Here is a 21939-nt window from a genome sequence, read left to right on the forward strand (position 1 = left end):
GATACCGGTGTTTGATGCTGTATTTCATATCCAAAAATTATTAAAATGCAAAATATAATATTTATATTGTACACTTATTATCAGTATATCACTTATTTTGACCTAAACCAGGGTTTCCGCTACGGTAGCTTTTTTCGTAAAATGCGAAAAGACCCCTCAAAAATGCTAAAGTTCAACAANTTCTAAAAACATGATTGCTAATGAATTTTTAGACTCAGCTTAAACCCTGACCTAAACTAATACAAAATAATGAAAAAAGAAATATTAAAAATATGTTTCATGAAAATTCTGCGTCAAAAGGGTTAATTTGATGTTTTTTTTAACAAAACTATATTGAGATCTGGAAAGAACAAAATAGATAAATATTAAAAAATTCAAAAACCAGTTTATTTATATAGTTGAGGTGTGGTAATTTTTTTTTTTTGGGGGGGGGGATGCCATTTTTGGCAGTTCAACAATTTTTTTGATCTTGAATAATTTTAGTATTGGGATTTCAAATCTGAAATAGTTTTGATCCTAAATCTATAGATTTTTTTAAAATGAAATTTTTAATCTATTTTTTGACCAAAATATATAAGTTTAGCAACGTTATATATAACAGGGGGTAGCATAAATATTTCGACTAACTTCTAGATCAGTTATAGCATATCATTACTATTAAAATTGTGTAGGAAAAATCACATTAAGAAACAGTTTGTAAACCGAAGTGCCCCCTAGCGGCGTATTACGACATTTCCGGGCATGTAATTTTAATCCTGATGATGTGCTCTAACTTCTGTGGAAGTTTGTTGCAGCATTTACTCAACCCCCCGTTATATATAACTTTTTTTAAAATAGTACATTTTGACAAAAAATCGATTAAAAGTGTTATTTGTGAAGAAAAAAGGATATTAAAATCTGTAAACTGCAGATTTGAAATAAGCAATACGAAAGTATCTAATATCTGTTCAAAAAATCTCCTGTAACAGGGGGAAAATGTTTTTCAGTGTAATTTTGAATGCGCCATTTATTATTACCGCTCAAAATTATATTCAGCTTGTTTTAATTTTTTTTCTTTTTATAATTTGTAATTTTTCGTGTTTATTATCACATTGCGGTGCGTCACATCTGTTGCGATTTATTTCATTAAATTAAGATAATGATGTCTTTTTGTTTTCTTAATTTAAAAAAAAAATCAAGCACCTAAAAAAAAATTTCATTGCTGAAGGCCATTACACCGCAACTATTATTTTTAACTGCCCACAGTTTGTGGCTTTTTTATCATTAGGATTTCTCTGGATTTAAACTGTGATCTGAGTTCATAGAATGAATTCCAGAAATATGTTTGCTAGATCCTGTTTGTTATAATATAAACCATTGATTCTCAACCACTGTGCCACGGCACTTTTGTAAACCACCAAAATTATTCGAAACGAAACACTTTTCCTCACACTTTAAAATTCACATACTGTCTATTAATCTATTTTTGGTTCAAGCATGCATTAATTAAAAGTGAGACACTTTTCCCTTTGCTCTTTGTGGGAATCGCGCGGCCTATTTAATAAACCAATTACTAAGATTTCCCTTATTCCCTAAAACGAGACATTTGACGAATTTTCTTTGCAAGATTTTCCCTAACTTTTATTGAGGAGCACGAGGATTTTCTCACTCTCTCGATTTTCATCATCACATAGTGATTAAATAAAACTAATTTGCTCTTTTTAAAATCCTGTGCCTGTTTGTTCTGCTTACACAACTGCCACCATTAGAAGCCAGGCAGGATATTAAGACCTGACGAAAACGGGCGCAAGATTAATCAAATGCTTCTTCAATACTATATATATATATAAAAAATAATAAATTAACTAATGAGCACACTGCTACTATGTTAAAGAACGGAGCTGTCATAGAAAGAAAACCAAAGAGGCGAAAAAGAGGTTTCGTTTGCTCCGCTACAGAGATTTCCAAGGAATGCTTAGATGAGATTCTCCGGACTTTCCTCTTTCATGGGTCCACTTGGAGTTGCCCCACCAGTGCTCCCTCTTGTCATCGCTGTTGGAGATTGCATTTTATCTCTGCCTGGTTTGATTTTCGCCTACTCGAAACTGTTTCGTTTTTGTATCAGCATTTGACTATTTTTTTTCTCACTGTTTTTTGACTTCCGTCATCACTGAGTGTTTGTATAGAATGTGGATATTAATTCTTCGTAAATGACAAAGAAATTGATTCCATTCGAAGAGAAATAAACAATATTTTTTTTCTCTTCCAACATGTTTTCCCCCTCATCTCTTGACTTACGGACATTTTTTTTCAACTCTAATTTTAGCCATTCAGAGTGCCATTGATTATTAAAAGGGAAAATCACAGAAGTGATCTTTTTTTCAGACCTCAAAAGAGAGCAACAAATTTAATAAATATTTCCTAAAGAAGGTTTTCGATTTTTGCTCTGAACATATGTCAAGAAAATAACAATATTTCATTCAGTGTTTTTGTTTAATTATTTGTTTTGATGATAGATAAAACCTTATCAAGATTTTTTTTTTCTAAATATTTCAAATTATTTTGATATAATCAAGTAATAAATTATTCAACAACATAAATATTTTTTACAATTACAGTACTTCCATTTTTTGGTCAATTTTCATTTAATAATTATTTTTTATATGTTGTAAGTTTTTTTTCTTCTTTTCTATAATTTTAAAATAAAAGCTATATTTAAACTATGAAAAAATTTTTTTTGTTCTTTATAAGGTGACAAGATGCTTTCAAAGTCTTGAAAATCAGTCTAAACTTTGATTAGAACGATGCGATTTTTTTTTAAGTGTATAAGTTAAAAAATTGAAATGTATATATATATTTGATGCGTGTAGCCTTAAGTTGGTTAAAAAGTAAAAGTACTGGGTGTAATACTAGCGATTTTCCTTCAGACACGAAATATCAAATTTTAGATAAATTGGAAATCCTTACTTTAAAGTGGTTACATTTTAGTGACAGTTTAACCGATCTATGCTAACCGAATTTAACCTAACTTCTGCATAATATTAAAAAAATATGAACAGAAAATGCTCGAATTTTCACCCTTCATCTAGTGAAAAGTATATAACGAGAACACTGACCAGAACCACGGTTGGCAAAAATCATGATATTTGTTTTTAAATACCTTTTTTATTGAAATCTGATTTTTTGGATTTTTTTGAAATTTACTATCCAAATTATCTGATGAAACCTTTTATTAATTTAAATAATATACCTTACCATAACTAATTATAATTTTATTGGTTGAATGTATTTTGTATAAAAAAAATTAATGTAAAATTTTTTTTATTTGGAAACATTTTATATTTGGTTTTTTCAGTCAAAAATTTTATTCACACAGTTTGTTTGAATTATTTTTTTTTCAAAAAAATATCACTATTTATTTAAATCAATGCATTTTTTTAAATAATGGGTAACATAGTAATTTCGATACACATGTCTTTTATTATTTAGTAAAAAAATCTCTTTCTTAAAATATACTCATTATCAATTAAATAATTCTTTTAATAAATCACATCTTTAAAAATGTATTTATTAATTATATGAAATGAAAATATTTTATACTTAAATTAAATAAGGGAAACCATAAACAAATTGCCATGTATTATTGTCACCGATAATACTTAATTAATTTTGGTAATTATTTCTACTGGTATTATGGCAATTGGTGTTATTTTCATTTGGTACTGTGACAAATTTTTCATGGTCCTTTGAAAGGCGCCAAAGGAATTTACTTGATTGTAGGTACCATGAGATGGCTTGTAGAAACAGTATCATGCCAAATGATACTGATTTCAGTTAATTTTTATTTGCATTAGATGAACTTCTAAAAAAGGTTATACTTAATCTAATGACGTAAAACAATCGGCGAGGGCTTTAGATAAAAAATGAAAACATTTAATCTCTATTAATTGTGTCGGTACATGTCTTTTAGTTTTGTGCTTGATTTTGTAGTGTTGATGAGAGCTGGGGAATTGGTTGTTGAAATGTTCGAATCTGATCTATAACCAATTTAAATTTCCACCAAATTCCAAGAAAGAATTAGCTGTTACAAAATCACATTTATATATTTTTTGTAATATAATTTAATACTATTTAACTGATAATATGGTTGATAATCAGCTATTCTAATATTCTGGTACTAATAAAAAAACCTCTATCTTTATTCTATGTATCTTCTCTGTTGATATTTGAGTAGATTAGCAGATTTATATAAGCTTTAGTTATACATCTGATCTTATATTGAGTAAATATTGGAAAATTGAGAAAATATTGGAAAAAATAAGAAAATTCTTTTTTTTTTTTAATTTATTTATTTGTTTTTTTAAAGCAATTTTTTAAACATTTGATGAGAATCCTAAGGGGAAAAAGTATAAAATAAAAAAGTCTTAAAATACCTTTAACAAAACGAAAATTTAAAATATTGAATGATAACTAATGAGAATTGAGTTGTTTCCGTTAATTCTCCACGCATTATGTTCCTTTTATATGAATATGATCTTAATATGATTCACAAGAATTCCTTATTTTTAAAGAAAGAAAATTTGAGGATTTGTTTTATATTGTTATTATTAATCGAAAACCTGAGACTTTTCATCCGCTTTCTTTTTAAAGTTAATAAGAAATTCTTGCAACACATTTTGAGATAAAATTTATATAAAATGAACTGAGACTAAATCTACTCGATTCTTAAAAGTTCGAAAGTTATTTTCGCAGTCCACCTCTGCCGTACAGTGCGTCTAATAATTTGGTCTATATATATACACACACAGTCAAATCAGGAAGTTGCCATCCTTTCATTTGGGTTTTGAACAGTGTGTTTGGCTCATTCCTTGCTTAAGGTGTAATGAAGCCCCGTGGCAAAATCACAGTGACAAAGCGACATAGTCGTTGAACGTTTCAAAGTACTTGCAGAAAGATTTTCTTTCGAAAAGTAAAAAGTTTTAGATTTCTTTTTTGCAGAAATTTACACGTAAAATTTGAATCTTGCATTTAGATAATCACTTTTTGTCGCTCCCAATTTCCACCGATGGTATCAAAAATCAATTTTATGTTTCGATTGTATTTTCGGCAATTATTGATATTTATTTTTAAGTGGTTTTTAAATATCCCGATATTTTTCAAACAATATGAAAAATTCGATTCTTGCATTTGAGTATTTACTTTTTAAGGCAATGATTATGTCGATTATTTTGGCAGTTATTGCTATTGATTTCTCCATAGATTTTAAATCCGATATTTTTTATACGATATAATTTATTACAACAACCTAATCTCGAAACGAAACACGCATTTGAGTAACCCCTTTTTTGAGGAGTCTGATTCGCATGATTTCGTCGTCGATCTTTTTTTCGTCAATTACTACTACGGATTTCATGATTTTTTATTATTATGATGACTATTTGCGAAATGCGAAGAAGAAAATAATTAGTGCTTTTTCCCGTAACAAAGTACGAGAATATCATTCATAATATTAGAATAAAATATTATTATTATATGTTCAATTAAAAAAAAATTATCTATAGTTTTTTTGTAAACACACCGTTTTTGTTACTCTAAATTAGTAAGATATATGTTTGTTATTATTAACACTAGAAAGACTGAAACTTAGTATATACCTATATTGCCCAAAAGCAGTCAAATGACTAAAAGAATAAATAATGTGCAAAGAAATTTGTTTAAAATTAATTTTTAATATTTTTTTATATTTACAGTTATATAACAAATTATTAATAAATATTAACAATAAAAAAATTATATGTTGTACAAAATTCTAAGAAATTGTGTCATTATATACATCATTGTTTTTCTAATTGAAATTAAAAGCAGTCAAAATGACTTCCTTAGGCAATCTAGTGTTAAAAGTATCTTTCAGAAAGATAATAGTACTAGAGATAGCTCGGGTGCATTAATGTTGAGTACTTTTTAATTGTTTTATATTTGTTATTCTAGGTTTTCACGTTATGGACGGTACTGATCATTCTAAATCGCCATCTGAAGACACTCCACCTCAGAAGCCTCCTCGTTCCTTTCAGCATGATCCAGATAATCAAAATGAAAAAGATAGTGTTGATAACATGTTGGCCGAAAAAACTACTGATGTTCAACAAAATGAAGCTTTACCAAGAGTTAGTCCATGGAATGGAATTGATCCTGAACCTACTATTCCTGTGCGTGTCGACAAATCTCGCCCTCTTGGAACCATTGACTATCCAGCACCTTCTAATTTTCGAGAGCGACAATCGTCCGACGAAGGACATAGCACAATTGGATGCCGCTCTCGATCTACAAGTAGTGAAGTAGTCGATGAAAATGATCCTGTGCCTTTATCTAGAAAGAGACTTAGCCCTTTAAAAAAGCAACAAGCCATTCCAGAAAAAAGTCCTGTTGAAAATCAACAGTCTTCTGTCGATAGCGGTGTATGTAGTCCTGAACAAAAAGTAGATAACTTTGTAGCGTCTCCATTGGCTGCATCCACACATTTGTCTACAGAAACTGTTGAGTGTCCCTCTAACCGTCCGCGATTATTTGCTCAGCGTTTAGTTAATAGGTCATCCAGTGACAGTGAAATTGAAAGTGAAGAAGGTGCACCAAACAAGAAATCTGACATTCTTTTTAGAAAAGTCACATTAAAGAAGCGGAAAGCTTCGCCATGTATAAAGCCATTAGAAAAGAAACATTCTGCTGCTTCTGCAGGTAATAAACTCAACTAAATTTTACTTCTAATTTTAACGTGCAATATCTGTTCGTGTGTCTTAGCAATAAAGTTTTTAGTAGTAAGGTAAAGTAAAAGCTCGCTATTTCCTTATAACTTCAAGATTTTCCGTTGATTTTGGGGTCTTTCCGCGATCTCTGCACGTAGTATCTTTGATACGTTAAATGGATGATTGACTGAAAATAAACAATAACAAGTTTCCTAAAACTGGAAGAAATTTAGAAATTTTCCGTTATCCTTACGAGTCGATGTGTGAACAGGCTCAGAAGTTTTGTTATTGTGATAAATTTACCATTCATAAGAATTTTCTGCAATTTATGAATTCCAACAGGTCACGAGAGTAAAACAAATATACCAAAATTGATATTAAACATAAATAAAGCGTGCCATGTTTTGAGTATTATCCCTTATTTGACTATATTAGTGTACCGTTTATTTTATTTTGGATAGCATCTTTGTATGCTTTAGAGAAATCATTTATTGTACGTTTAGTTGAAACTTAAATTGAAAGAACGCGTTATAATGTGTAATAATATAAGATGGCGTCAAGCATAGGCGTAAAAATCAATCGGTAACATGGAGAGACAAATTTTAGTCCCTAGCGCCATCTCTGCTTAGCTTTACACGGTCAACCATCCATAACAATTGAATTCAGAATTATTGCTTACATTCGAATGCTTTTTACATGTATCTTTAATTTATTTGTACGTGATAGCAGACTAAATAATTTTAAATCAAAATTTCAAATAAAGTTTGAAACATCAAATTTTAAATTTTATTGCTTAATAGAAAAAAAATCGTTGCAGCTATGTTATAGCAGTAGTTAAACATAGGCTAGCCTGGAACCCTCGCCGTTGTTCAGTTCGCAACTTTACGTTCTTATAAAATTGATGTTTTGACCTGTATAATCTCTTGAGACCCAGTGTTCAATATATTTGACAATATTTCTTAAAATTTTATCCCTCAAAAAATAATTTTTCCTGTTTGTATTCCTCTACAACGCAATTCTCTGTTGTCGTAGGCCATTAAGGCAAAGGGTGCGATCGTTTTTGTTTTCCAGTGACCCCATCTATGGCCAATAATTCGACTTGTGCCACACCCGTTTATAGGGCGACCTGAACCAGAGAACGATCAATCTCCAATTCAGTACCCCCAGAGGTTATTGGAACATGGAGGACTTTGTAACTCGACAGATTTAACGTGCTCCAGTCACCATTTTCTACACGGGGAATCATTGGCCGGCTAGTATCGAACATTCGTTCTCAGTAGCGTGAATCCAGCGCTCTGCCAACTTGGCTATCCCTGTCCCAAAAATACATTTTCTTCGTGTGAGGCTCGAACTCACAGCCTCGGCATTACTCGCAAGCACTGCAATATAAGTACCGCGTGCTAACCAATTGCACCACTGGGGACGCAATTGTCTGTGAAAACATAATTTGATTTATTCTTGTTGAGCGAAGTTTTCAATTACTATGGAAAATCATAGAAAAGGTAAGAAATTCGATTCAATTAATTTTTTTGACAGTTTTTTAGCGTGTAAATAAATATCTTATTATCTGAATTTAGTGTAATTTGTTTCGTCATCAAAATGGGAAGAAATACACTATAAAAATATCCTACACTATGCAATAAATGCTAACATTTGAAATCTGTAATTTTTAATTTTAATTAAAGAAAAAAATGTGCCCCCTGGTGGTTAATTAAAAAATTAAAGAATTGGCTATTTTTTTTAAATCGATGCATGCTTACACTATTCTTGCTTACTAAATTAAACAGAAAACAGAAGGCCGATAGACAAATTTTTCTGAATGTCAGCAAGCAAGTCTTTTATACCTGAAGACATTTTTCTTTATTTTAAGTCAATTTCTATATAAAGTAAATATTTTCATTCTTCTTATTCATTGACAATAAAAAAAATGTTTAAGTTATTTTCAGAATATAGATCACGCTCGTGCTCAACGTCTAGTGTCTATTCTTGCTTTGATCGCAATTTTTATTCTATATTATTATGTATATATATTGATTTAATGACTGTGTCATATTTCATTTATTTGCGCCAAAATTTAGTTTTCTAAATATATTGTTTGCATGATAAACTTGGTCTGTCAACTACCATTCTGCATCTGGCAAATACATTCATATACCATTTATTTTATGTTATTAAATTTAGCCTTTTAAATTTAAATTTATGACGTACATTTTGAAAAATAAAAATATATATACTTGAAGTATAAAAAAATTATCTTGAAAAAATAAAGAGTCAAGTGAAATACACCACAGCAAAAAGGAAAAAAAAAAGTAAATTGAAGAAATATTTTTCAATTTTTTTAAAAAATAGTTCTCAAAAACAACGCCTTGCTTTTACTTCATTCGTCATAGTATTTTTAACAGAAAATATATGCATGTATGACGCATTTGTATGCTTCCAAACTTAAATAGCGTTTTTACAGTTTTAAATATTCTTAATTTTTTTTTCTTCGCGTTAGAACTAGGAATAAACATGCCCTTACGAACTTAAATAGCGTTTTTGCATTTTTAAATATTCTTTTTCACATTAGAACGAAGAATAAGCATACTACAGTTGAACCTCACTTACGCGAAACCGCTTAACGTGAAATATCGCTTTACTTGAAACACATGTTTGGTCCCGTGAGTCAGCCATCTATTATATTGCTGTATTTTACATATTTAACATGAAATTTTCAACCTGATTATCGCTTAACGTGGAAGAAAACTAGATACAGCATAGATAATAAATAATTAGGTATAATAGTATAGTATGTTATAATATAATACCTGAACGAGTTATTGTATTATTGTAATGAATGATGAATAAAATCCTAATCATTCATTTGGAGGAATGCTATTTCTATTTTCTTCCTGTTTTAGAAGTAACAGATGGGCAAATATATAAAATAATTAAAATAAAATAGTTCAATAAAGTATTTGTAACTTTAAAGCTTATTTTAATTTTTTTGGTTCATAATATAATTGTTTACATACATTAATGTAGTACATAACATGTATTAATAGTAAGAAATAAATTTTTTTCATGATGTATCAGATGAAACAAAATTCGTTTGACATGAAATAATTATGATAATCCCCGCCGATTTCACGTTAATGAGGTTCGACTGTATTACGAAAATTGTGTATTCAAATAATATAATAGTTTTTTTTTTTTGCTTAAAATTAAATTGTTGACAGAATTAGCATTCTTTATTTTTAATTGGCAAATCTTTCTTTGTTCAAACATTATTTGTTTTCTAACTCATTTATTTATTTCTCCATTAGCTATGATTCCCAAACCATTTTCGGGCCTCACCAAATCTTCTTTTAAAAATAACAATTTATCTTCTAACAATTACTCTAAGACTAATTTTAAACTAACTCTTCCCTCTAATAACAACTCTAATAATCTTAAACCTAAGCTAATTTCAGCCGGTGTTGGTCTCGGGGTAAAAAAGCGCAGCATGCTGCCAATATCATATTCTAAAACTTATGCTGATGCATGTGCTGGTAGGTGTCCAGCTGTTAATACTGAGGCCCAATTAAATGGTGTTCACCGGAAAGAAGAATCCAGGATACCTTCGTTGCAAAAGCTTCGAGTTGCTGAAGTTCCTACGAAGCTGCCATATTTAAAATTTAAAAAGAATTTTAGTTGCCAAGCATCTTCAGTTAAAAAGGAATCGTCATCAACATCATTTTTGTGTAGAAAAAAGACAATGACAAGGCCATGCTTTGTTCGCCGGGCATCTTTGCCAAATCGTAGAAATCCTTCCTATGATTGGCTTCAAACTTGTTCGTGGAAATGCCATTCTCTGGAAGATTGGTTATGGCATATTGAAGAACAGCCTTATGTATCTCGAAAACTTAGTCACGTTAGTTATCCTGATGATTATAAATTAGTGTATGTTAGCTCATCGACTTCTGATGAAAATATTTCTGATCTGAATTCTTGCGAAAAAGAATTGCGTAGGCCTGCAAGAGTATCAAAATTACGGACTAGTGTTCAATCGCGAATAAAAATTAACTGTGGCACGTCTTATATTGAGGATTCTGACTGGGAATTGGAAACGGGTGACAGTGACGTTTCTAATACCATTCCTGTTTTTAATCGCTTCAAAACTCTTAAAACAAGAAAAAAATGTCAAAATTCTGTAACTGATGTGAAAATATGCAATGAACATGATTTTACGCCAACTATTAAAACATTAAGAATTACTACATCGATTTCTGATATTGACCGTAAACAAAAACAAACTGAATCAAAACAGAAAAATATTTTAAATCCAACTAAATCGAATTTGTTTAAGAGCTGCTCTTACTTTTCAATCCTTCATAGTCATAGTAAAATAAAAACAATATCATCTAAAACTGTGTTTCCTACTATTAAAACTCTAGAATTGACGAATATATCTACTAAAATAAATACAGCTGCCTGCTATTCAAATGACAGCTGGTGTTCCTTTTCGAGTTATGATTCGCCGTTGAATTCATTTAGAGTAATGCCAATAAGTGAACTTGACTTAAAACAGAGCACTTTTATGTTATTTGCTGTAGAAGATTTTATAGATCGATTTTTGTGTGCTAAACCACCACCATTATCTAACAGTTTATCTTCTTACTCAAATGAATTCTCTAAACATCTCATCTCATCAAATCTTAAATATTTTTCCGAATTCAGTTACTTATTTAAGAAGTGTTGTAAACTCATTCTACAAATAGAAAATAATATATTTATCAGCTGCTTTGCAAACGACTTCAAGACTGTAAAATTAGTTGATAAAAAGAGCTGTAATCAAGTATTCTCTTTATCTACTTTTACTGAGAGATTAAAGCTATCGCTGCAGACTTTTTTTATCTTTGTTGATATTAGTGTGAATGAAACGTTAAGAAATAAATATCAGAGTCAGAGAGGTTCATTAAGTCATTACTTTGAGCTGTTCATTGATTTTTTTAAGCAAGACCGTTTTCCCGTTATCTCTTGTAGCGAGTTTTACTTTCTCTTGTGTGGCGAGTTTTATAGCCTCGATCGCAGTCGTTGTTTCAGAATAAAAGAAGAATCGCATTTGAATGAAGCCGCCAACGCATTCCCCCCTAACCTATCCAAGCGTGGTAATGACAAGTCTGCAGTAACAGGTTGGCGGGGGGAAAGACAGTGCTGTATAGAGAGAGTCATAGACCTGAACCTCAGGGCATTGGAGTGTGATCGTGAGGTACTTGATTTGGCTGATCTCACTCTTTACTTGGGGTGGACTGCCGGCACTTCAAGCTCCGCCAAACATGGTGTCCCAGCGAGCGTAGTAAACACCTTTTTTTATCGTATCCCACCTGTTGCTCTGAAAGCGGAAGCGGGCTGCCTCCTCCAAACTACCCATTCGCGTTTGTTATTTCAGCGAGATGCGAGCGGAGAATCTCGTATGATCGCTTTGAAGACAAATGATACATCAGTTCAAGTGGAGAATGAAAATAATTTTTATTTCTGGGATTATAGAAAAAAGATCGATGCCATGCAATCTGAGAAAGAAGATTCCTCCTCAATCACCGAAGCATCCTTCAATTGTGAATCTATTTCTCATTCAAACAATGCATCCCGATTAAAAAAACAAAACATGAGATTAGCAATTGTTTCGGAAATGTCATCGGTGGATGTAAATAAACTGAATTCGAAACGACTCCATGCTGGACGTAGTATCTTTTCAAATATTGATCTCAATGGTTCAGATGTTACTGATTCTGATTCCGAAATTTTGCCCTATATTAGATGCATTTTTTCTTCAAACTTCGGCGAAAACTCTCCGGTTAGATATTTCGATATTTTCAGTGTTGAAAATGTTGACATAATTGAGAGAGTAGATTGCAGGTGCAATAAACCTTGTGATGTACCGTCTTCTCCATCTGTTGTTGATGCAACTCTGGATGCAAGAGGTCTTGCTGATGACGGAGAAATCTTTTCTAGTGGTGATGAGTTAGATAAATTGGAATCCGATACTGATTCTCAGGATACTGTTATTGAAGGTGAAGCTTATAAAAGGATAAGAAGTGTTGCTATTAAAGAAAAGATTCTCCATGCTAACGAGGAATTATTTGGAGCAACGCTCAAAGAAACATTCTTTGAGAATGGTAATGCTACCTCGGAAGCACGTAATTGTTCTTCAAAAAATATCGAAAATTCAACAAAAGAGGCTAGTTATTTTATAGAAGATAATCAAAGTGATTCTCTAAATTTGGAGTGTGGAAAATATTTTTCAATTGAGAAACAATTAAAATCTTTTATGAAAGAAAATCAGTCAGCTTTTCAACCTGAAAATGAGCTCAGTGATTGCACAAATGAATTCATCCAATTAAGTTCCTATAAAACAAATTTTAGTGAGAATGTATGTTCATCAGAATCCAGCGATAATGGCAGTGATGGTGAAGAACTTGTTTTTAGTGATATATCCACTTCTTCTGATGAAGCTACCTATATTGCTCCATCTGCCAGTTTTCATTGTTATCCTGTTTCACATCGGTTACATACTATTGTTGAAGAAAGCTGCGAAGAGAGTGAAAAAAGTTCCACTCCAACTAGTAAGGCAAGTTCAGATTTCGAATATTATGATAAATCCAGACTCGCGTCTTCTAAGGCTCCTAGAAAATATTTTCGAAAAAGTGTTTCTGACAATGCTAGTTTGGGTAAAGGATCGGCTGTATATGCTGTTTTGGCTACATCACGCCTGGAAAAGTATTTCAAATCAGGTTTATTAGAAGGAGAACATGTGTCATATCTGGAAGACGAGTTAACTGATGAAAGTGGAGGCATTAGCAGTGATGATGAAAACGTTATTTCTAACCAAAAGGATAAATCAAAGGTCAATAAAACTTCCAGTTCAAAAAAGCTGGGTGCTAGTTCAAGTGAGACTCTTAGAAAATGTACGGGTAAATTATCACAAAATTCCGAATCATTAGTTATTGAAACCAAGCCAGGAAGTTCTGATGATGAGGCTAAGTACATAATGAGTCATCTCATGCAGCATATTTCTAATAATGACGCTAAAACAGTTGAATCGGAAATTAAAGATATGTCACCGATGCTTAAAATTTTAGAATCTGAAATTGCGCGATTAATGCTAACTGTATCTCCAGCATCATTGTCAGCGGGGGAACCCAGCAGTAGTTGTAGCAGCACAATTGGGAGTAATAATAGTGATTATGGTAGTGATACTTTAGAATCTGGTGAGGAATCAACTGATGATGAATTAAGTAACGAAAATCGAGCGGTAGAAAATACAGATTCTGTAAGTGATCATCCTGCAGATGCCACTTTAGAAAATAACAGTACGGCTGATTCCTCGGAGGAAACTTTGTATATCTGTAAGCAATTGATGGCCTCCTTGAAAAAAATAGCAGATTCTAGCGATGGCGTAGTTGCTCCGGAAGAACCGATTCCCGAAGATAATTCGGCCAAGCAATATATTACTGATCAAATTGTCTCTCTGATGCAAACTGTTAGTGCTAGTCATAATAACTCTCCTTTGTTGGATCTATCAGATTCCGACAGCCCTCCTCCTAATGATGAGAAAAGAGAAAAAAGTCCTTCCGAATCCGGCTCAGAGACAACTATATCAGCTAGTATTAGCATACCCAGCTACGATGATTCAGACAGAACGCCTACTGAATCAGAGATTTCTCATGAAATGGATGAGCTGTATGCGTTGCTTGAAAGCAATCATGAATTAATATCTTCAAAATTTTCATATGATGCTGCTGATACTTACAGTTTAGATAAAGAGTCTCCCGAAGAGTCACAACAGTCTTCCTTACTTTGTGGTGCCGCTAGTAAATTAGAAAGTCTCTTACCCATTAGCATAGAAGAGCGGATAGCCCGGTATAAAGACGCTTTTTTAAACAGAAGTATGGATTGCAAAGAGAAGGATTTTAAGGCTAGTGAAACGAGAATTAACGTTATTCTTCCACAGCCTGCATCGTCTGACAGTGGTGATATATCTTTAAGTAAAAGCCTGTCTTCCAAATTAATTACAGAGTCAAAACCCGGTGATCTTCTCAGAGAAGAGAGTTCCTCTCATTCGGACGTTTTCAGCCATGATAGCATTACTTCTGTTAAGATAATATCGCACAATACTTACCCATTATCATCAGCTATCCACAAAATTTTAAGTAGCAATATTGATTCGCAGTATTTGGAGCACAAGTTGGATTATAAAATTGTAAATATTTTAGATGATACTCCCGAGAATCCTTCATTAGACGAAGAATCCTCATTGCTAAAAAATGATGAAGGAAATATAATTGTGACTTCTTTACCTAAAGTAATGAATCCCAAAGAAAAAGCCTCTAGTGAAAATGATTTGCTTGTAGCTAATTATCGTGCTAAAACAAAAGGAAACTTTGGTACTAAGTCAGTTGGTAACATTTCGGAATTAGAGAAAAGCACTTTTCGTGATACAGGTTATTATTCTTTCAAATCCTCCGAAGAAAGTTTTCTTAGTTTTGATGACTCAACCGAAACTTCGACTGCTTCTTTGACTCAATATCGATCACTTACTTCAACTGAAACCATTCCTGAAGAAGAAGAATCTGTTACAAAAATGTCTTTAAGTTCTAGTAATATACCTGATGCTGTTTGTGGCACTTCTCCGTCTAAATCCAGCACTTTGCCTTTAAGCTTAAGAAGTAAACTTTCTGCAACTCCTCATCGAACACGTTCCTCATTTTTTTCAACATCAGGTGTACTTAGGAAATTGACTCTTTTAAGAGGTATTTATTTCTATTATTTTTAACATTTAATGTCCTGAATCTTAATATACACTATCTAGCCAAAAGTATCTGGACACCCAGTGTTATGGACACATATTAATCTGATGTTGGTGCCCCTTTTGCATCGATGACAGCCTGCACACGTCTGGGAAGACTTTCCACCAGTTTTTCATTAGACTTCCATCACAGCTGAAGTGAGTGCTTGCCGTGAGGAGGGTCTATTTGACCGTAATCTGCGCTCGAATTCGCCCTAAAGGTGTTCTTTGGGATTTAAACCGGAGCTCTGAGAAGGCCAGTCCAGTTTTTGAACACCCATTTCGTCAAACCATGTCCGTGCAAGCCGAAATGGGCCGAAATACTGCCATAGAGTTGGGAGTGCAGCATTGTCCAGAATGTTCACCATACATCTCGGAGTTCATATTCCCAACTACAGCAACTAACGGAGCCAGTCCAAACCAAGAGAAACACCCCCACATCACCATAGCAACCTGGTATCCGGATACTTTTTACCAGATAGTGTATCTTGAATTTATAATAAAAGACTCTTAATGAAAAGTAAGTAGATATTGATAAAAATGTTAGTAATATAGATAAAAGTGTTTAAGGGACGTTTATTAAGAGTATATTCTTATCCACACTCATTCAAGCTATTACTAATTATATTAATATCAGATTTAATTTTTATAAGTAATATAAACGAGAAATATTGTTTAAAACGAGGGTATTGCCAGGCTTTTACAATATAAAAACTACCACCTGCAGATTTTCCACCTGCTATTTATCTCTCATTTTTATTTCATTTCTTTTATTGTATTTCACTGTTTTTATTCTGTTCACTATGATATTTAAAACCAAGAATTTTCCTATCTGTCAGCAATAAGGGATGGTTTCGTTGCAGTTATCACCAAGGAAATGTTGAAGCTTGTTTGAAATAGAGACATTTTTTTAGAAACGACCTCAAATTTTATAAACTTTCTGATAAACTATAAAATTGTCAGTAAAACTTCCATCATTCAATATCTTTGCATAATGTCTGAAATTAGAATCCTTTAATTTTTAAAACTTTTGTGTCCATAATTTTGTTTTTTATTTCTCTGAATAAGTAAAAAGTTAAGGAGTATTGAACTTCTCAAAGCTTCTTTAAAAAAAAAAAAAAAAAAAAAAGAAACAAGCCAAGGCCAAAATAAAAATATCCTATCTTATGTTTATAAAAAAATTATTTTGTTTTGAAAATGATTTGTTGCTTTGGAATTTTTCAATCAAACTGCGGAAGGATCTTGCATAATGATTTTGGGTCAGGGTACTCGTGCGTGACGAATCTTATGATATTCCAAATTAGATTATTTTTCATCATAAATTTGATTCATAATATCCTTTTTTTTATAAGTTATATATTTTTTGAATGTGTATTTTCTAGAATAATGTAATTTTATATTGCATTTACGTTTAAAAGTTTAGTTCTTTTCATTAACAACGTTTTGTCACGAGTACGATGGACGTTAATTTTAAATCATTTTAATTTATTTATAACATAATAATTATCAAAACAATTTATATTGAATTAAATATATATTGTCCGTAAGGTTCAAGCTAATATTTTGTCCCTGTTTTTATATGGAGGGGACAAAGTGAAACTGGAAATTTGGAAGTAACCTAATTTTAGAGCTGTCATTGGCAACTAAAAAGGCTACTATTTTCGCTAAAATATAGGCAAAAACGACTATTTTTCTGTCAGTTATAAAAACTGGCAACTTTTTTTTTTTAACAATATAACATAGAATAAAATAGTGCTTTTCTTTTCGCCGCGCTATGAATAAGAATCGGGCGATCATCATGCTTTATTTTTTTCCTTTCTGTGTGTATGTGACTTTATGTACAATACGCAAAAAAAGGACTATTCTGAATTACTTTTGATCTAATGACATTCTATGACTCAATCTTAATGATTCGAAGGGGTAACCTCAAATATGCTAATTAATTAGAGCAGATTATGTTTAAAGTTGAGAAATTAAACACAAAAACGTTTTTTCTCTGAATAAACATACCGTTTTTTCAACGAATTCGGACTATTGGCCACCAAAATATGGAGGGTTGCCGCAATCTGGGAAATAGGGTCCCCATAGTTTAGTCAGGAGAGCGATCCAAGTTTGGGCCCCGTGATGTTAATTTTACTTTTTGCGTAATTCCCTATATCTTGAAAACTTTTTAAACGAACTTATTATTATTGTAAGGTATACATTCTTTACTTCGTTTTAATGTATGTATTTTACATGATAAAATACAAAATTAGAGTGAAATCGGTTGAAATGTGCTTGAGAAATCGAATTTAAAATAACGACTTTCGAAAGCAATAACTCAAATACTCAGTTTTTCATTGGATGCGCAAGTTTTATACTTTTGAAATATCTGATAATATCCTTCATTCCATTCCTCTCATGTCTAATCAATTAGCAACTGAAAATAATTATCAAAAATAATCTAAATAAATCGAATTTTAAAACCACGAATTAGATTAAAATAAATATATATTTCGATAACAAAATATTTGTTATTAAGTGGCTTTTAAACTTTTGTATTTTAGTAGTGAAGTCAAGCATTCCCGCAACAGCCCGTTGTGGGCCAGGAAAGGGTCTTGAAGTTAAGGCGTTACAATAGCGTGACCGATGGCATGATTGTAGCATTGCGTGCTTCAAGTTTTATTTACTATTACTATAATTTGTTTTGAATCTATGGTATTGGAAATCAATCAAGTGCTTTGAAATTAAAATTTAAAAAAATCAATATCAATTCAATTATAAACAAAATTTAAGTACTATCCGTTTTTTCTAGAGTTTTTTAAAAAGTTTTATTTAATGTTGAAAATTAGATAAGTTTGTAATTTGTTATTTTACACTAGAGCTGAAGTACTCTAGAAAGTTTTATTTATTGATGAAAAGTAGAGTAGCTTTGAAATTTGCTATTTTGTGCTGAAGTACTTACATTAACCTCCTAAACTCTCCTTCCCCTACACGTGAGCTTTTTTCTCTCAAAAATACAAAATTTGCAACTCGATTTTTTTTTCTTCTTAATTTACTTTGGTGAACAAAAATAATCGTATCACCAAAATATAATAATAGTCACAAATTATAGTAATAATATAGTTAGTTACATTTTAATATGAAATAATGCATTGGCAATATTTTTTAAAACTTTCGTGGTTGTCACATAAGAAATTTTTTAACTTAGCTTAAGTGCTAATGTACTTTTTGCATCTCTACAACGTCAACAGGAGATAAATTAAGTAATTTTTAAAAATGTTTTATTTAACATTGAAAAGTAGAGAAATCGTGAAATTTTCTGTTACCCAAGAAGTGAAGAGAGTTTTATTTATTCGTGAAAAATAGACAAGTTTTAAATTAAATTAGAATCCTTGTGTAAAATAAATTGTGTTAGTTATTTGAGCAAGAATTGAAGTACGAAGACAAGATGAAAACAGAATTACTTACCTTGATTTCTTTCAGAAACATTGACACAAATTCAAATACCTGGTCATGAAAAGTCTCTATCTCACTTATATAATTTCTGAAAATGATTTAAATTAAATTTAAGGGATTTTAATTAAAGAAAAAAGAATATCTGAATAATTATTTTTACTTGCGATTTGAATTCAATAAATTATAATTAAATTTCAATGGATTGTTAAGGCAGAAATTTCCTTAAAACAACCCCTGTAAACCTTTTTTTTAAAAACAATTAAATTTAAACTGAAAAAAAAAATTCAAAAGATAACATTTTCAATGAGCGACAGCTTGTAGTGCACTGGGCTAGAGATGTGAGGCCCCTTCTCCATCCCATGCGATAACCCTTTTCCACAAGTAATCAGCTTTTCCATTTAGATGAAGTGTCCCGCTGTGGATATCTAATAAACCTTCATTGGTCTTAGAGTAAATCTGACGGACAATTATTTACATATTTCTCTTCACTCCGAATTGAAGCATAGGGCCTCTATCACAGTTTTCCATCTCACACTATTCCCTCTGATCGTAAGGACACGGTTCCCGATAGAACACCAAAGTCAAGCATTACTGGCTGTGGTCAGTTAGCTGATTGGTGACCACTTTGATCCGCCTGAGTAGGGATCGAGGGTGCGCGGTATCGGTCTTCTTTAAACTGTACTACCGTAAAGTGCTGAACTTCGCGTGCAGGTCGTTGGGCTACCAAAGCAGGGGAGCTATCCTCTCTTCAGAGGATCAAAATTGTGATGACATGTCTTCGGATCATCCTCAGGGATGTTTCCCAGACTGTCGCCTATAGCCCATTGTGCAGCTCTAATGCGACGTAAGTAAAGTACCTACCTACTTTAAACGAAGTTTGTTACATCATTTCATTAGCTTATCTAGAGTATGCTAATGACGTATTAGGTAGTTCGAAAATTAATTTTTTTCTAATGAAAATAAATGAAAGGAGATCTTCTTATAGTGAATAAATATTTCATTGAATCATATATTGTCGATTCTGATTCAGTACATTTTGCCCTTTTTCTGGCAGTAGCATGATTCCGCGCGCAAAAGAGTTTTGTTCTTAGCTGGCAAAAAACTAATCCGGGTAATGTTTGACCTCCTTATTTAATAGTACAGGTTTTACCGTCTAAAGAATTATGTAATTTTGTAGCGACCGCAACATTGTTATGGACAATCTATTTTTATTCGTGAATGATGACGCTCTTCAAAAATTGATAATTTTTTTGACGTATAGAAGCAAATCACTGACGTCAACGCGACAATTCAATATCCCCCCCCCCCGTTAAAACATGCCTGTTTGGATCAATTAATGCCTTTATTGCGTCTTCATTAGTGGTGCATTATCGTGCTTCGTAACCGAAATTTTGCAAATCAGTTTTGACACTGGCGTACTGCCATTACGTCTTCTCCATACGCATCGGGTAATTTTTTCTTGCTTCAACAGTAGTTTTACCTGTACAACAAAGAAGTTTAAAAAAAAGTGCAAAAAGTAAAATGCCTTTCACTTTCCGTATTTGAAAGGACACCAATCAAAACAAGCCTTGCTATATTAATATATGGGTGATTCTAACGAAATAGAACAATTCACTGTCCCTTGCTCCAAGATCTAATACTATAATACTAAAAGAACTTTTTTTTTAAAAAAAATTAAGAAATAGCTTTGCTGTTAGCATTTTAAAATAACTTTAAACTAGTATTGACTGTTTTGTATAGTTAAAAAATTTAATTGAACTTCAAAATTTCATGTTTCTGGCATGTCACTTACAATGTTTCCAATAATAACTAGCTTCAATATCTAATTTTTTTTATCTCAACCGGTGTAAGCATTTCTAGAATATATGCAGAGGGTATTATTTACAGAAACTTCGTTTAAAATAATTTTTGCTGTCAATAATTTGTTTGTACCAAGAAAATCTGTCATTTTCCTGACTACTTTTGTTTAGTGGTTTATAACCAAAATAGATTGAGCCAGCAATCAATATCTTATGTTAATAGATTGATTAGATACCCTCCTATATGAACATGTCTTGTTGAACCAATAAGAAAGAACCATAAACCAAACATAAAGAACCAATTTTCTGGCTCAAAATCTATTTCAAAAACTTTTTCAAGGTGACTAGGTTTTTGTGCTGTCATTTTCCTGCCTTCTTGAAATCATTAATAACATAAACTACATAGATTTATCTGAGTTATTTTAAGAAATTCTGTTGTTTTCTGCAGAATATAATCCTAGGCCAAAATATTAAATTAAAGTAAAGTTATATACCAGGGGTTGCCAACCTGCTGCTCGCGAGCCACATGCGGCTCTTTGAAAGATTATTTGTGACTCTCGGTAAATGTACCCGAGTTTCCTTTTCATTTTTGTGCTATTATATTTTAATATTTTTCTACTTGAAATTAACACCATTCAAGGTGAGTTTTCCATTTCCAATATAATTATGACCCAAAAAGCATCTGAAGAATTAGAATTAATAGAGATGCAAGACGATCAAGCTCTACAATTAAAATATAAGTCAAGGTCGATAACTGAATTTTGGAAATTTGTACCAGAATCGAAGTATCCTGAATTAAAAAAAGTTGCTTGTCTAATTATTTCAATATTCGGAACAATGTTCTGATGTGAATCATTTTATTCCACTTTTAAATTCGTGAAATCCAAACACCGATCAGTATTAACTAACCAGCATCTCAAAGAATTACTGAGAAGTGCTGTCACCAATTTTTCACCAAATTTTGAGGAATTGTCAAGAGAAGTAAAATAAATGTGTTTAATTTTTAATATTTAAATTCAATACACACATTTTGCACTTTTATTTATATGTTTTCAATAAATATAATTTCTGTAAAAAAAAATAATACCTTTTTTGCATACCTTAAATACGTACTTAATTGTGACTCGCGAAATATTTTGAAAAATGGCTCGACTATCAAAGAGCTTGGCCACCCCTG

General features: G+C 31.7%; 1 protein-coding gene across 3 annotated transcripts in view; it reads left to right on the top strand.

Moving 5' to 3' along the window:
- The window catches only part of LOC107440714 (uncharacterized), a 132233-nt gene that overhangs the window by 65241 nt on the left and 45053 nt on the right, over positions 1-21939 (top strand). For all 3 annotated transcript variants that reach the window (XM_016053700.3, XM_016053699.3, XM_016053701.4), the window contains 2 exons: positions 5968-6711; positions 10025-15490. In XM_016053700.3, the coding sequence (XP_015909186.1) occupies positions 5968-6711; positions 10025-15490 (6210 nt within the window). The remainder of the gene's footprint in view (positions 1-5967; positions 6712-10024; positions 15491-21939) is intronic.

This window comes from Parasteatoda tepidariorum, chromosome X2 (assembly GCF_043381705.1).
Source record: "Parasteatoda tepidariorum isolate YZ-2023 chromosome X2, CAS_Ptep_4.0, whole genome shotgun sequence".
In the NCBI taxonomy this organism is placed as follows: Eukaryota; Metazoa; Arthropoda; class Arachnida; order Araneae; family Theridiidae; genus Parasteatoda; species Parasteatoda tepidariorum.